Source organism: Bufo gargarizans, chromosome 2 (assembly GCF_014858855.1).
Source record: "Bufo gargarizans isolate SCDJY-AF-19 chromosome 2, ASM1485885v1, whole genome shotgun sequence".
Classification (NCBI taxonomy): Eukaryota; Metazoa; Chordata; class Amphibia; order Anura; family Bufonidae; genus Bufo; species Bufo gargarizans.
In genome coordinates, this window is record NC_058081.1 from 321,480,978 (window position 1) to 321,496,915 (window position 15,938).

The 15,938-nt window shown below is 47.1% G+C and overlaps 1 protein-coding gene across 1 annotated transcript in view; it reads right to left on the reverse strand.

Annotated features, from left to right (window-relative positions):
- The window catches only part of UBE2N (ubiquitin conjugating enzyme E2 N), a 35,134-nt gene extending 20,113 nt beyond the window's left edge, over window positions 1-15,021 (reverse strand). Inside the window, exon 1 of the mRNA XM_044280511.1 lies at window positions 14,902-15,021. Within this exon, the coding sequence (XP_044136446.1) occupies window positions 14,902-14,931 (30 nt within the window). The 5' untranslated portion in view covers window positions 14,932-15,021. The remainder of the gene's footprint in view (window positions 1-14,901) is intronic.
- Window positions 15,022-15,938: the final 917 nt, after the last annotated feature.

Genomic DNA, 15,938 nt, shown 5'->3' on the forward strand with positions numbered 1-15,938 from the left:
CTATGATGCAGTCTCTTCCAAGTCGTTTTGGTCCTGTATAGAATATTCTTTGGTAGGTGGTGGGGATGGCGCATGTGCTGCCCCGCTTTGTGATGTGCCGCTTGACATTCACGTGGGGGGACGACACTTCACAGCTGGGTGTCGCGGGGTCCCTTTATTGGGTGCCCCGCGGCATCCTAGGGACACCACATGTATGTGCCGCCTACATCCACCGTATATCTAATGTATCCTTACAAAATGACTCCACTGATGCAGCCCGTTTGAGTATTATTGCATTTATTCACTTGTATGGCACAAGCTATGTGGTTACGTATACGCCCTTGTTGTGGATTGGCCGAGGCTTGGTCACTATGGTCCCTCCCCCCCTTCCTCCAATATGGGCGGAGGTATCATCGTCAGCACGCCCTAGGTCACGTGGGCGTTGCCTGGGAGGAGCGCCGCTGACGTCTGGGGAAGGGGGGACTGACTGACTGATTTTGCGCTTGCGCGGTGAGCATAGGATAACGCCGACTACATGCGGATACACTGAACCACCAATGGTACGCTGTTTTTGAGATATGTTTATAATTATAGGTCAGTTGTGAAAGATCAGCTGAGCCTTACCTTGTTTTAACCATTCACTTTTGTACATTTTATCACTATTCTAATCATGGAGACCTCGTTTTATCTATGTATAATCATGTATTCACTGTATTATTCTGATATTTTAGATTGTATAACTATATGCTGTAACAGCTTGATGCACTAAATGGTTAAATTGTTCACCGATATATCACATGACTTGTTTCGTGTATATATACCCATGTGTGACACTATTGCATTGCTTGACCAAGGCCCTATTGAGTGGGCTGAAACGTTGCCTGGGAATAAACGGGTCATCACCTTTTTACCACACTGCCTATTTTTTGGATATACTGTACCAAGAGGAAAGGTTGCCTACCTTCCCTGAGGACTTGCACCCTAACTGTTTTATTCACTGTGCTGTTGTTGTTTTTGGATGTTAGGGGCAGTGATAGGGGAGTGTCTATGTAACTAGCTGGTGGGAGGAGCTATAAACTAGCTGGGTGTTAGGAGCAGTGATAGGCAGTGTCTATGTAACTAGCTGGTGGGAGGAGCTATAAACTATCTGGGTGTTAGGGGCAGTGAGAGGGGAGTGTCTATGTAACTAGCTGGTGAGAGGAGCTATAAACTAGCTGGGTGTTAGGGACAGTGATAGGGGAGTGTCTACATAACTAGCTGGTGGGAGGAGCTATAAACTAGCTGGGTGTTAGGGGCAGTGATAGGGGAGTGGCTATGTAACTAGCTAGTGGGAGGAGCTATAAACTATCTGGGTGTTGGGGGCAGTGAGAGGGGAGTGTCTATGTAACTAGCTGGTGAGAGGAGCTATAAACTAGCTGGGTGTTAGGAACAGTGAGAGGAGTGTCTATGTAACTAGCTGGTGGGAGGAACTATAAACTAGCTGGGTGTTAGAGGCAGTGATAGGGCAGTGTCTATGTAGCTAGCTGGTGGGAGGAGCTATAAACTAGCTGGGTGTTAGAGGCAGTGATAGGGGAGTGTCTATGTAACTAGCTGGTGAGAGGAGCTATAAACTATCTGGATGTTAGGAGCAGTGATAGGGGAGTGTCTATGTAGCTAGCTGGTGAGAGGAGCTATAAACTAGCTGGGTGTTAGAGGCAGTGATAGGGGAGTGTCTATGTAACTAGCTGGTGAGAGGAGCTATAAACTATCTGGATGTTAGGAGCAGTGATAGGGGAGTGTCTATGTAGCTAGCTGGCGAGAGGAGCTATAAACTAGCTGGGTGTTAGGAACAGTGAGAGGAGTGTCTATGTAGCTAGCTGGTGGGAGGAGCTATAAACTAGCTGGGTGTTAGAGGCAGTGATAGGGGAGTGTCTATGTAACTAGCTGGTGAGAGGAGCTATAAACTAGCTGGGTGTTAGGGGCAGTGAGAGGAGTGTCTATTAGGGGTGCACCGAAATTTCGGCGGCCGAAAAAACGCACCTAATCTGTTTGTGCCGATATTTTTACATATCGGCCGGAAATAGCGGGGAGGGACTGGGAGGAGGAGCTGGGGGCCGGTGCGTTCACTGTGCTCCGGCCCCCAGCTCCAGTAGTTATAAAATGTTGTACAATTAATAAGCATTCTATTCATGAGGCCCCCCTCTGCAGTATTACATTCAATACAGCCACATCCTACTCACAGGGCTGTGCTGGCCGGCCGGGCAGAGGAGCGGCAGCGTCACGACTGACGTCATTCAGAAAGTAGGCCGGGCACATGACGTCAGTTGTGACGCTGCCGCTCCTCTGCCCGGCCGGCCAGCCTTAAGATGACAGCCCTGTGAGTAGGATGTGGCTGTATTGAATGTAATACTGCAGAGGGGGCCTCATGAATAGAATGCTTATTAATTGTACAACATTTTATAACTACTGGAGCTGGGGGCCGGAGCACAGTGAACGCACCGGCCCCCAGCTCCTCCTCCCAGTCCCTCCCCGCTATTTTCTATTAATTGTACAATGGGGGGGGGGGGGGGCTGTGGATGGCACTGTTATGGGGTGGGGGTCTGTGGATGGCACTGTTAGGGGGTGGGTGGGGGTCTGTGGATAGCACTGTTATGGGGTGGGTGGGGGTCTGTGGATGGCACTGTTATGGGGTGGGTGGGGGTCTGTGGATGGCACTGTTATGGGGTGGGTGGGGGTCTGTGGATGGCACTGTTATGAGGTGGGGGGGGGTCTGTGGATGGCACTGTTATGGGGTGGGTGGGCGTCTGTGGATGGCACTGTTATGAGGTGGGGGGGGTCTGTGGATGGCACTGTTATGGGGTGGGGGGTCTTTTAAAAGTATTTGGGCAAAAAGGCAGTTTCGGTTTCGGTCAAGGGGTATCCTGAATTTTCGGTTTCGGACCAGAATTTTCATTTCGGTGCACCCCTAGTGTCTATGTAACTAGCTAGTGAGAGGAGCTATAAACTAGCTGCGTGTTAGGTACAGTGATAGCGGAGTGTCTATGTAACTAGCTGTCAGGGAGGAGCTATAAACTAGCTGGGTGGTGTTAGGGGCAGTGTCTATGTAACTAGCTGTCAGGGAGGAGCTATAAACTAGCTGGGTGTTAGGGACAGTGATAGGGGAGTGTCTATGTAACTAGCTGTCAGGGAGGAGCTATAAACTAGCTGCGTGTTAGGTACAGTGATAGCGGAGTGTCTATGTAACTAGCTGTCAGGGAGGAGCTATAAACTAGCTGGGTGGTGTTAGGGGCAGTGTCTATGTAACTAGCTGTCAGGGAGGAGCTATAAACTAGCTGGGTGTTAGGGACAGTGATAGGGCAGTGTCTATGTAACTAGCTGGTGGGAGGAGCTATAAACTAGCTGGGTGTTAGGAGCAGTGATAGGGGAGTGTCTATGTAACTAGCTGGTGGGAGGAGCTATAAACTAGCTGGATGTTAGGAGCAGTGATAGGGGAGTGTCTATGTAACTAGCTGGTGGGAGGAGCTATAAACTAGCTGGGTGTTAGGGGCAGTGATAGGGGAGTGTCTATGTAACTAGCTAGTGGGAGGAGCTATAAACTAGCTGGGTGTTAGGAGCAGTGATAGGGAGTGTCTATGTAACTAGCTGGTGGGAGGAGCTATAAACTAGCTGGATGTTAAGAGCAGTGATAGGGGAGTGTATGTAACTAGCTGGTGGGAGGAGCTATAAACTAGCTGGATGTTAGGAGCAGTGATAGGGGAGTGTATGTAACTAGCTGGTGGGAGGAGCTATAAACTAGCTGGGTGTTAGGGGCAGTGATAGGGGAGTGGCTATGTAACTAGCTAGTGGGAGGAGCTATAAACTAGCTGGGTGTTAGGAGCAGTGATAGGGAGTGTCTATGTAACTAGCTAGTGAGAGGAGCTATAAACTAGCTGGATGTTAGGAGCAGTGATAGGCAGTGTCTATGTAACTAGCTAGTGAGAGGAGCTATAAACTAGCTGGATGTTAGGGGCAGTGATAGAATAGTGTCTATGTAACTATCTGGTAGGAGGAGCTATAAACTATCTGGGTGTTAGGGACAGTGATGGGGAGTGGCTATGTAACTAGTTAGGTGGAAGGAGCTATAAACTAGCTGGGCGTTGTTAGGAGCAGTTATGGGGAGTATATATGTAACTAGTTAGGTGGGAGGAGCTATAAACTAGCTGGGCATTGTTAGGAGCAGTGATGGGGAGTATATATGTAACTAGTTAGGTGGGAGGAGCTATAAACTAGCTGGGCATTGTTAGGAGCAGTGGTGGGGAGTATATATGTAACTAGTTAGGTGGGAGGAGCTATAAACTAGCTGGGCATTGTTAGAGGCGGTTGTGGAGATGTGCCAGAGAAAGAAGTGCATCATGGGATTGGTTGGATACTGCAACAGGATGTGCTACATATAGGATCAGAGTGATTGGTTTAGGGCTCATGCACACAACCTCCTCATTATATACTAAAACACTTCAGGTACAACCATATAAGACTGAAATGCTGCATATCTGTGAGTGGCAAGTCCACAGCATTTTTACAGTACCAGCAAAGTGGACGGTATTGTCAATTCATGTCGTGGCTCTCTACTGCACATTTTACCCCGTTGAAAGCAGTTTTACAGCAAAATCTGTATTAAAAAAAAATTCACATATAAATCAAAGCGGATTTTGCCACGAATCTCTGCAGCAGATTTTTCAGGTGCAAATTACGGCCATGTGGACACACCCTTAAAGAGATTTGTACTCAAATGTGGGCAATCACTACAGGCATGATAAAAGATCATGTATGGTAAATGCTGTACATCATTGGCGAGACACTTCTACTTATCAGAAAGCACGTCAGACAGTCAAGAGCCAACAGAGAAGGGGAAACTTTCCGAATGAAAAATTTGGCTTGCTTCCTAGACTTCATAGGTGACCTCAATGTGCAAGATAATGCAGACTAAGCTCATACTATGCTCCTATCGCAAACTCTTTAAACCCTTACAAGAGTGGCGCGCTAAATGACGGCAAGGGCAGGGTCCTCTCCGATACCAATATCTCTTCATTCTACAAGTGCCATCTGGTTCCTCTGTGCATGCTCTGGCTATTTATATAGAAGGTGGGGAAGTAGTAGTAATGGTTAATAGAAAATAACTGAAAAGCATCAATAACTGACAGTACACGACTGGGCCATATACTACATCTACTGCTCTATATAAGTCACTTGTAATGAATTCTCATCACTAACATAAAGTAGAAAAACCATACTTAAATTTCAACCATGAAATGGGATCCTCATCAGTTCCCATCTGTTTTTTTGCCCCTTAAGTAATCCAGAGTAGAGTCTGGAGATGGAGACAATTTAAGCTTTTACTCCACGTGTACAGTCCTTGAATTGTGGACTAAATACAGTCCACATGCAATATAGCTAGTCATTTTTCTGTCCACATGGTCGAAGCGGTGAAGTATGTTTTCTAATGACCCTACTCAGGCTACTTTCACAAATGTGTTTTGGTTTCAGTTTTTAAGATCCAGCGGAGGATCTCAACACCTGACCAAAACCGCTCCATTTTGATTTAACACATCAGTACGCATCCCGTTCCATTAGGATGCGGTTGTGTGAAATCGAAAGGGAACAAACCGGATCCATCACTAAATACATTGAAAGTAAACGGGTGACAGATCTGGTTTTTAAGGATCCTAAAAAAACGGATCCGCCACCATCGACTTATTGTTTTTAGTGACTGGCACAAAACTGCAGCTCGCGACGGAAGGCATCCTAGACTGATCTCTTTCTGTTCAGAATGCATGGATCTCAAAACCGGAATGACAAAACACACATATGAGAGTAGCCTTACTAAACGGGCACCGTAGACGTGCTTTCCACTCAAGACAATTAGAGTACAGCAGCCAACTTGACAGTACCTAAAAGTGTCCTAGAACATGGGAGGACAAGTTACCGTACATACTGTCCTTTAGGAGCCAGCTGGACTACTGTGAGAGCAGTTTTATATTCTTTTAGTAGCCAGTAGTACATTTGTGTCCCAACACACCTCAGGGTATACAGTTTCTTCTTGGGAAGAAGGCCAAAACAGGCAAAAGAAAGTCTTAAAGGCCAAGCAATGGGGACAAAAAGCCAGAAACAGCTGTTTCCCTTTTCGTGAAGGCTCTGGGTTTGGCTTATATCCTTAAGGTCCCTTTTACAGAGTTCTGTTTCAGGCCTAAATGAGCACTGATTTACGATTTAACAAGTCAAACAAAAACAAAACTCTTTTAAAAAGACCTTACACATGGGCTGATGCAAACTGTATAGGGGTTGTTAGTGAGACGTGCCATTGTTCTGTATTTTCGCCCACAAACAACGGATCCACAACAGACAGACGCCTTCAGTGTGCACTACACATTTTTCTCACTCCCATCAATAGGCAGGCCTATTCTCACCAGCCAAATGGATAAGAATAAAACATGTTCTATCATTTGCAAAAGGGTCACACGGATCCCCAACAAATAAGGATGTGAGTATTGCCCCACAGAAATGAATAGGTCAGGGTGCTAGCCGCAAAATTTGCAGATAGCACACGGATGAAAAAAAACATTTGTGTGCATGACAAAAAGCAGTATGCTTACGAATATCACCAACTACTAGGGATCGACCGATTATCAGTTTTACCGATATCATCGGCCGATATTCAGGATTTTGAACGTTATCGGTATCAGCGTCTATTTTGCCGATATAACGATAACTTATGGGGAACAAGGATCGCGCTGCACAGGGGAGAAGGAAGAGGAGGGGAGGGGCTGTGGCCACTGTGCCACCAATGAAGATAACTCTCTTTCATTCATTCATATACAGGAGGCGGGAGCTGGCTGCAGATTCACATAGCCGGCTCCCAACCTCAATGACAAGTAGCTGCGATATGCGGTAGTTAACCCCTCAGGTGCCGCACCTGAGGGGGTTAACTACCGTGGATCACAGCTACCGCCCATAGAGGTCAGGAGCCGGCTATGTGATTCTGCTGCCAGCTCCCGCCTCCTGTATATGAATTAATAAGAGTGTTATCTTCATTGGTGGCGCAGTGCGCCCCCCCAACCCCAGTATTAATCATTGGTGGCGCAGTGCGCCCCCCCAACCCCAGTATTAATAATTGGTGGCGCAGTGCACTCCCCCCCCCCAACCCCAGTATTAATCATTGGTGGCAGTGGCCACAGGGTCCCCTCTCCCCTCCTCCTCAGTGGAAGTTACGGTCGGAGCCCCAGCAGTGTAATGCTGGGGCTCCGATCAGTTACCATGGCAGCCAGGACGCTATTGAAGCCCTGGCTGCCATAGTCAGCTTCCTGCTGCTGTGTGCACAAAGCACAGGGCAGCAGGGACAGTGTGAGCTCCTAGTCACCCTGATAGAGATCTATCAGGGTGAATAGGACAAGGGTTCTAGTCCTTAAGGGGGCTAATTAGTATTAAAAAAAAAATAAAAAAATATATATATATATATATTAATTAGAAAAAAGAAAGATTTACAAAAAAAATACACGTTAACAATAAACATTTATTTTCAGCAAATTTGTGTAGTAATTAAAATTTATTTTTTTAAATGAAAATTCACTGAATATTAGTATAAAATTATCGGCCCGAAAGTTCACAGATTATCGCTATCGGCCCTAAAAAAAAAAATCAATATTGGTCGATCCCTACCAACTAGTCAGGCCAAGCTGACACTTGAAATTTCACATGGTTTTTCCCCCCACTGGAAAAACAGCAGCATCCATAAGTGACCTAACACAAGAACACGGTACATACTACCCATGCTTCTGTGTGCACAGGAACCTGGCCTAACACTTGTGATTTCTGTTCTTCATCATTGGCACATGGCTGCGGTGGCTGAGCCGCTTAGACAATGCCAGTGTGCATGCTCAATTCTCAAGGCAGCTGCAAGGTCGAGACACTGAATGCATGACTAGTTTCTACTGCGCAGACGTGGAGCTTGTGCAGTAGAATACAAAAAGGGAGCTGGCAGGACAGTTTGCAAATGGTGCCATTTTTTATAAATTAATCTATAGGGGCCAGCCCTGCCAGGAGAAGTATCGGGGGGGGGGGGGGGGGGGGGGGGCGGCGACGACGACGACGACAACAACATTATGGAGGAAATGCCCACCCTCATTTAGACTCTCCCCCCTTAGGAAAGTATTCTGGGTCTTGTAGGCACAGACTGCAGCAACATGGGAAGGCATTTTGACACAGCAGCAGCCATTTTAATGAATATAGTACAGAAAAGGCAGACCAGCACCGGTCTAGAGATATAGTTAGGTTTAGAGAAAAAAAAAAATGGGAGTGCTTCTTTAACCTAGCTTTAATAAATCTTTTCCACCAGTTTAAAAGTAGCCAAGAAAGTGCTGGGCATTGAATACGGTATCTCCATCAGAAAGAGGCCTTAGGCCTCTTTCACACTTGCGTTGTCCGGATCCGGCGTGTACTCCACTTGCCGGATTTACACGCCGGATCCGGAATAACGCAAGTGTACTGAAAGCATTTGAAGACGGATCCGTCTTCAAAATGCTTTCAGTGTTACTATGGCACCCAGGACGCTATTAAAGTCCTGGTTGCCATAGTAGGAGCGGGGAGCGGGGTAGCGGCATACTTACAGTCCGTGCGGCTCCCGGGGCGCTCCAGAATGACGTCAGAACGCCCCATGCGCATGGATCATGTGATCCATGCGATCACGTGATCCATGCGCTTGGGGCGCCCTGACGTCACTCTGGAGCGCCCCGGGAGCCGCACGGACGGTAAGTATGCTGCTCCCCGCTACACTTTACCATGGCTGCCAGGACTTTAGCGTCCTGGCAGCCATGGTAACCATTGAGAAAAAGCTAAACGTCGCATCCGGCAATGCGCCGAAACGACGTTTAGCTTAAGGCCGGATCCGGATGAATGCCTTTCAATGGGCATTCATTCCGGATCCGGCCTTGCGGCAAGTGTTCCGGATTTTTGGCCGGAGCAAAAAGCGCAGCATGCTGCGCTATTTGCTGCGGCCAAAAAACGTTTCGTACCGGAACGGAAGACATCCTGATGCATCCTGAAGGACGGACTGTCCATTCAGAATGCATTAGGATAATCCTGATCAGTATTCTTCCGGCATAGAGCCCCGACGACGGAACTCTATGCCGGAAGACTATAACGCAAGTGTGAAAGGGCCCTTAGTCTAGTTGCAGTCCTGTAAAAAGAGACAGATGTATTCTTCACCTTATGACCTACCTGACATTGGCGCCTAGCTGCAGCCACTGCTTCTTGATCACTTCCACCAGGCACGCAGTGAAAGCAGATTAGATGGACGGCTGGCACTCTGCTCTGAGCTCACGGCTCTTGGCCTATTCTTTGAAGCCAATCCCGTCCGCCTAATGTAATAATTGGGTCTGACTGGCAACAACTTAGAAAACCTGCACTTTTCACCCCTTGTGATTAGACAGCAACTGCCTAATCCTAGGTCACACAGAAAGAGAGTCACAATGTCCCTAGAATAAAAAAGAAAGAAATCCGTGTATTGAGCCTGCGTACAAAGACCGTTCCAGCAGTGTCTATGCCTTTATGGTTTCTGTAACACTTACAAGGCATTCCTGGTATGCATACATGGCAAAGCAGGTCTATCAGCACGCCAACCTACTGGATACAGAAAACATTCAGCCCCATGTACGCAACAACCATTGGTGGGGGGGTTATACTGGGCAGTCCGTTTTGCTGGAGGAAACATTGCTGTTAGGCTACTTTCACACTAGCGGCAAGCTATTTTGGCGGGTGAACAGCCTGTCGGATCTGTGCTGCCGCTAGTGCACGCGTCCCCCTGGACTACCGCTCTGGCCCCATTGACTATAATGGGGCAGGCCGGAGTTCCGGCGGCAGCACGGCAAACATGCCGAGAGGTGGCCGGAATAAAACTACGACAGAAATTTATGTTGCCAACATTGCTGTACTTTTAAGGGCACACGCACATGAACATATTTTTTTTCCACGAGGGTTTAATTTGTTTTCCAGCCCGTGTGCGGAACAATTCACTTCAATGGGGCCACAAAAAAACAGAAATGACTCCTTGTGCATTCCTTTTCCATATTCCGCATGTCCATTCCGGAAAAAAATAAGCCATGTCCTATTATTGTCTGTTCTATTAGGTGCCAGCTGTTCCGTTCTGCAAAATACGGAATGCACGCGACCGGTATCCGTGCTTTGCGGATCTGCAAAACATCCAACGGTCGTGCGCATGAGTCCTAACTATGTCTAGAGAGGTTTGTTCAGTTTTAATACCATCTACCTACTGAAGTCGTTCAAAAAAAATTGTCAGAATTGTAAAATGTATCTAAGGCCAGGGTCGAACAGTGATTTGTCGTGCGACAGCAATTTATAGAAAAGTTGCGCAACAAAATAAACAACATGTGCAACTTGTCTACAATTTGCTGTCACGTGACTATTTTAGAGCTGGGATTTCTCTATAAAAACACCGCCAAGTCACTGAAAAGTTTCAGGCAAGTTCACATGCTGTACTCAACTACATTAAAATCATTAAGGGCTCATTCAGACAGCCGTATGCTGTCCGCAAAAATGTGGATCCATTTTTTTTGCGGATTAGATGCTATTCTATTCACTTCGATGGGGCCCTTTTCTTTCATTGCACGGCTCAGCAAAAAAATTAAACATGTCCTATACTTGTCAGTGAAAATCAGGACATGGCCCTATTGAAGTCTATGGATCAGCAAAAAAACGGAATGCAATCCTTTTTTTGTGGACATGCGGAACTGTCTGCAAAAAAAAGATCTGCATTTTTGCAGACAGCATACGGCCGTCTGAACAAGCCCTAAAAGTTGAGTAACACTTGCGACCCACCAAACAAAACCAATCAGGTCTGGATTTTTTGCGACCGCTGTGCATTGGCAATAATTATATCCAATGCAGCCCGTATGGGCTCGGCCTACATCCTGGCCAAGCAGTAGCCAGAGAACAGCGCAATGGCTCTAATTTCCTGCGCAAATGGTTAATAAATGTCTCCCACAGTGGATAAGACACAAAGAAATGTGCCAGAAAAAACGGAGAAAATACACTGAGCCTACAGTCTACAATATGCTGTCCATAGTAACCAATCGGAGTGGAGCTTTCATTTTTCCACAGCAGATAAAGAAATGAAAGCCGAGCTCTGGCTGGTTGCTACGGACAACAAGGCGTGCTTTTCTTCTAGTCAGTTTTGATAAACGAGGCCCTTCTGTATCTATAATATGGACTCCATGTGGTACTTTTAAGAGCCAGGCTTCAAAAGGGAGAAAATCTATGTAAGAGCATATTTCTCCCACAAATTCTGAGGGAAAATATCCATGTAATGTCAAAACAAAACTCTGTATTTAGGATGTGAGACATGGATCCTCAAATGCCTCTTTCTACCCCCCCCCCCCCCCCACCCCACACACTAAACTTAGGGCCCATGATCAGGAAGGAACCATTCATTCCCAATCATGGCATGATCGTGAGCAGAGGTGAGAGCTGCATTTGCATGCATTAGTCACCCCTCTGTATAGGGGCGAGCAAACGCTACTACAATCGGCCCTCAGCATTACATCCCTGTTCACACATGACAATGTGCTGCCGACAAAGATTGTGTGTCTCGGATGGACATACGATAACCCAACGAATTAGCTTGTTCGTCTGGTGAGTCACTTGGGTTCCGTTTTTTGCGGAACAGATCAGGACCCATTCATTTTCAATGGGTCCGGAAAAAAAAAAAAAAAAAAAATCGGACAACACAATGTGTGCTGTCCGTTTCCGTTGTTCCGTATGTCCGATTAAATATAAAACTTGTCCTATTTTTTTCCGCAAAAATCGGATCCTGGTACAATACAAAGTCAATGGTTCCACAAAAAACGGATGAAATTCGTATGTCATTACGTATGTCATCCGTTTTATGCGGAATCCGTTCCTGGAAATTAAATCCTGCCCACAGAAATCACTTATTAACTTTTTTTTTTCAAAGAAATCCAAACAACTTTATTTGCTTTGTGAAATTTATACGTTTCAGTTTTTTGCGGATCCGCAAAAGACGGATGACATACGGAAACATTTTCAGGAACAACGGATCCGCAAAAAACGGACCGAAATTCGGGATATAGAAAAATACTGACGTGTGAATGTAGCCTAATGCCGAGGGCTCCTGTGAAACGAACACTATCCATAATGGGGAATCACGCTCATCTGAAACAGGCCTAAAGGCTCAGATACCATAGAAGCTGATGGAGCGGCTACAGATAAGGAGGATTGAGCTGCTACAGGGAGAAAGCAGCATTTTCTCTGGTAAAACGTATTCCAAAGTTTCTTCTCTTCATCTTTACTAGATGAGCAAATCTGGTTCATCCTGCCGTGGATAAACCTGATTCATTCATCTGCATCACTGAAATTCATTATTATCCCAACCTCCATATATGCATTAAAATGTATGGCCTCCGATGAGGCTCTTTAAAGATTTGCTGTTACTGTGAGTAGTGGCACATGCATAACCCGGATTTAATGATTGTGGAGCGTGCCCCTAATCCAGGTTCAGATACATGAATAAATGCATTTCAGAATGTAACACTAATGACAATAAAGGCGCATGCGCAAGACTAATGAAGTTTCCTGTTAAGGCTACATGCACACGACCGTTCCGTTTTTTTGTGGTTCGCAAACCGCGGATCCGCAAAAAACTTAAGCCGCCCGTGTGCCTTGCGGAACGGAACGGACGGCCCATTGTAGAAATGCCTATTCTTGTCCGCAAAATGGACAAGAATAGGACATGCTAAAAAAAATTGCGGGGCCACGGAATGGAGCAACGGATGAGGACAGCACACGGAGTGCTGTCTGCATCTTTTGCGGCCCCATTGAAGTGAATGGGTCCGCACCAGAGATGCAAAAACTGCAGCTCGGATGCGGACCCGAACTACGGTATTGTGCGTGAGGCCTAACAGTGACCATCTTTAAAGAGCCTCAAAAGAGGCAGTACATTTTAATGCAAATATGGAGCTAGGGATAATGAATTTCACTGACGCTGCATCGGGTTTGTCCACAGCAGGATGGACCTGACTCACCATCACTTATCTGTACTACTGATTTATGCAGTCTGTAGAAAGGACAGTGACGTGCCAATATATGGATAATTCTACTCTGCTAACTGGGGCCATTCCTAGACGTTGGAATCTTATAGATTCTTGCATTTATTTATCCCCTTCTTTCCCCACTAATTTCATGCTGTGATGCTCCACCATGCCCTGCTTTTCTGGAGATCCGGTGACGTACTGGGCTCTCCATTGGTAAAGCTAGGCAGAGGCTTCAGCGTAGCAGTGAGCCCGGTGACATCACCGACACTGATGGGCAGGCTTTAGCGCTGCCCTAGCCTGTAAAGCAGCGCTAAAGCCAGCCCGTTAGTGCCAGTGACGTCACCAGGAACACTTCTAGGCGAAATCCTCCGCCTAGACATCAATCTTGGGGCTCCCTGGTATGATGTCTACAATCTAACAGGGAATATGGAAAGGGGGGCGTTACAAGACGTCCCTTGAAGATCACAAGTGGATACAAGAGACAATCACGCCCATCCTCCATCTACACATAAGGGTCCATTCACATGTCCGCAGACCCATTCATTTCCAACGGGGCCGCAAAAGATGGGGACAGAACACTGTGTGCTGTCCGCATCCGCACTTCCGTCCTGCAAAAAAAATATTTTTAAGCTTCATTCACACATCTGCAATTTTGTTCTGCATTTTGCGGAACGGAATCGCGGACCCATTCATTCCGTTCCCGAAAAAAATAGAACATGTCCTATTCCGAATAGGCATATTCTTTAGTGCTGGCAATGTGCAGTCCGCAAAATGCGCATTGGCTCTGAACGCACATTGGCTCTGTCCGCATTTGGCGGATCCGCGGCTCCGTAAAACACGTTGCGGACGTGTGAACGGAGCCTAAATTAACATGTCCTATTCTTGTCGGCAGCCACGGACAAGAAAAGGCATCAATCGTGCCGGCCATGTGCGGTCCGTAAAATGCAGAACGCACATTGCCGGTGCCCATGTTTTGCGGATCCGCAATTTGCGGTCTGCAAAACAGTTGCGGACGTGTGAAAGAACCCTATACATGACGATCTATAAGAATGAAGGATTCCAGAGGCAGGGACATGGTGAGCTATTAGGGTCCATTCACACGTCCGTAAGTGTTTTGCGGTCATGCAAATCACAGACTATAATAGAAAATGCCTTTTCTGGTCCGCAATTGCGGACAAGAATAGGACACGTTCTATTTTTTTCAGGAACGAAATTGCGGATCCCGAAAAAACGGATGCGGATCCAGGAAATGTGGATTTGCATCCGTTCCAGCCCCATTGAAAGTGAATGGGTCCGCAAATTGCGGAACAAATACGGACTCAGATTACGGACGTGGGAATGTGCAACACTGCTATACTTTACTGTCATCAGTGACGCTAGGTCCCTGTTCACACAGGCAGCACGCTTTTTTCCCTGTTATCAGCCAGCTGCCTCATTGGCTTAGGCCAGTCCACCGCCACGGCCTATGTGAGAGCCATACAAGCGGCACAGCCCCGCGCGATGCGCCACCAGCAGTGGCTGTAGCCGCGCTGACTGGAGGGCGGGCTGCCACTGGCGGCTGTGGGTGTGGCCCTCACAGACCATTCAATGGGGACAAAGTCAAAATGTAACCGGTCACAGACTAACTAACAGATGCTGATACAGCAGGGGATGCCCGGGGAGATAGCGCCTAGAAATCGCAAGCCATTCATACACTGACTCCTAGGGCGACATAGGCCAGGCCGCTCCACCACCCGGCGGCTTCCATATTGGAGAGGAACTGAGGGCGTACCATTCCCGGGCTTCCTCCCTTCACAGGGGTTGGTTGGCCCCGACTAAAATGCCGGATGGTCGAACTCTGTATTACCTTAACGATCCTACGGGGTAACCCGGTCATCCTGTCTTATAGTGAGTGCACCCTCGACTCTCTCTGCGTGCCGCCGGATCCTCCTGTCACGCACAAGTGAAAACGCGACGTCCGTTTCCGAAAACGTCATGACGGCGCCTAGAAGGCTCATGGGAAATGTAGTTTCGGGAGCTCTGTGCTGCCTGGTTACTGATGATGTAATGAGGGCTAAGCAGATTAGAATTCGGGCTTGTCTTATTTAATGCGGGTTTTTCCTACAGGGCTGCATCTTTACTTATAAGGGTCAGTAAAACGTTTGATATGTCTTAGAGACATAAAAAGTTCTGATCTGAGCGCCGAGACCCCCACGATGAGATGGTCCCATAGACCTATTGAGCCTATCTCCTGGAGGGAGGAGAGAACCTATGTATCTTCTAGTGATCAGTGGGGGGGGTCTCAGCCAGGGTTGCCAACCAGAATTTTTCTTTTTTCTGGACAACTTATCCCAAAATCACAGACAGACAATTTTTTTTTTACGGATAAATTTGAAAACCTTAATCATTGATAAAGATTATAAGTAATACATGTCTATAGCTCAATGTACTGATAAGGCTACTTTCACACTAGCGTTCGGGTGTCCGCTTGTGAGCTCCGTTTGAAGGCTCTCACAAGCGGCCCCGAACGCATCCGTCCAGCCCCAATGCATTCTTAGTGGACGCGGATCCGCTCAGAATGCATCAGTCTGGCGGCATTCAGCCTCCGCTCGGCTCAGCAGGCGGACACCTGAACGCTGCTTGCAGCGTTCGGGTGTCCGTCTGGCCGTGCGGAGGCGTGCGGATCCGTCCAGACTTACAATGTAAGTCAATGGGGACGGATCCGTTTGAAGATGACACACTATGGCTCAATCTTCAAACGGATCCGTCCCCCATTGACTTTCAATGTAAAGTCTGGACGGATCCGTTCAGGCAAATTTCACACTTAGACATTTTTTGACAATATAATGCAGACGGATCCGTTCTGAACGGAGCCACCGTCTGCATTAATATGAGCGGCTCCGT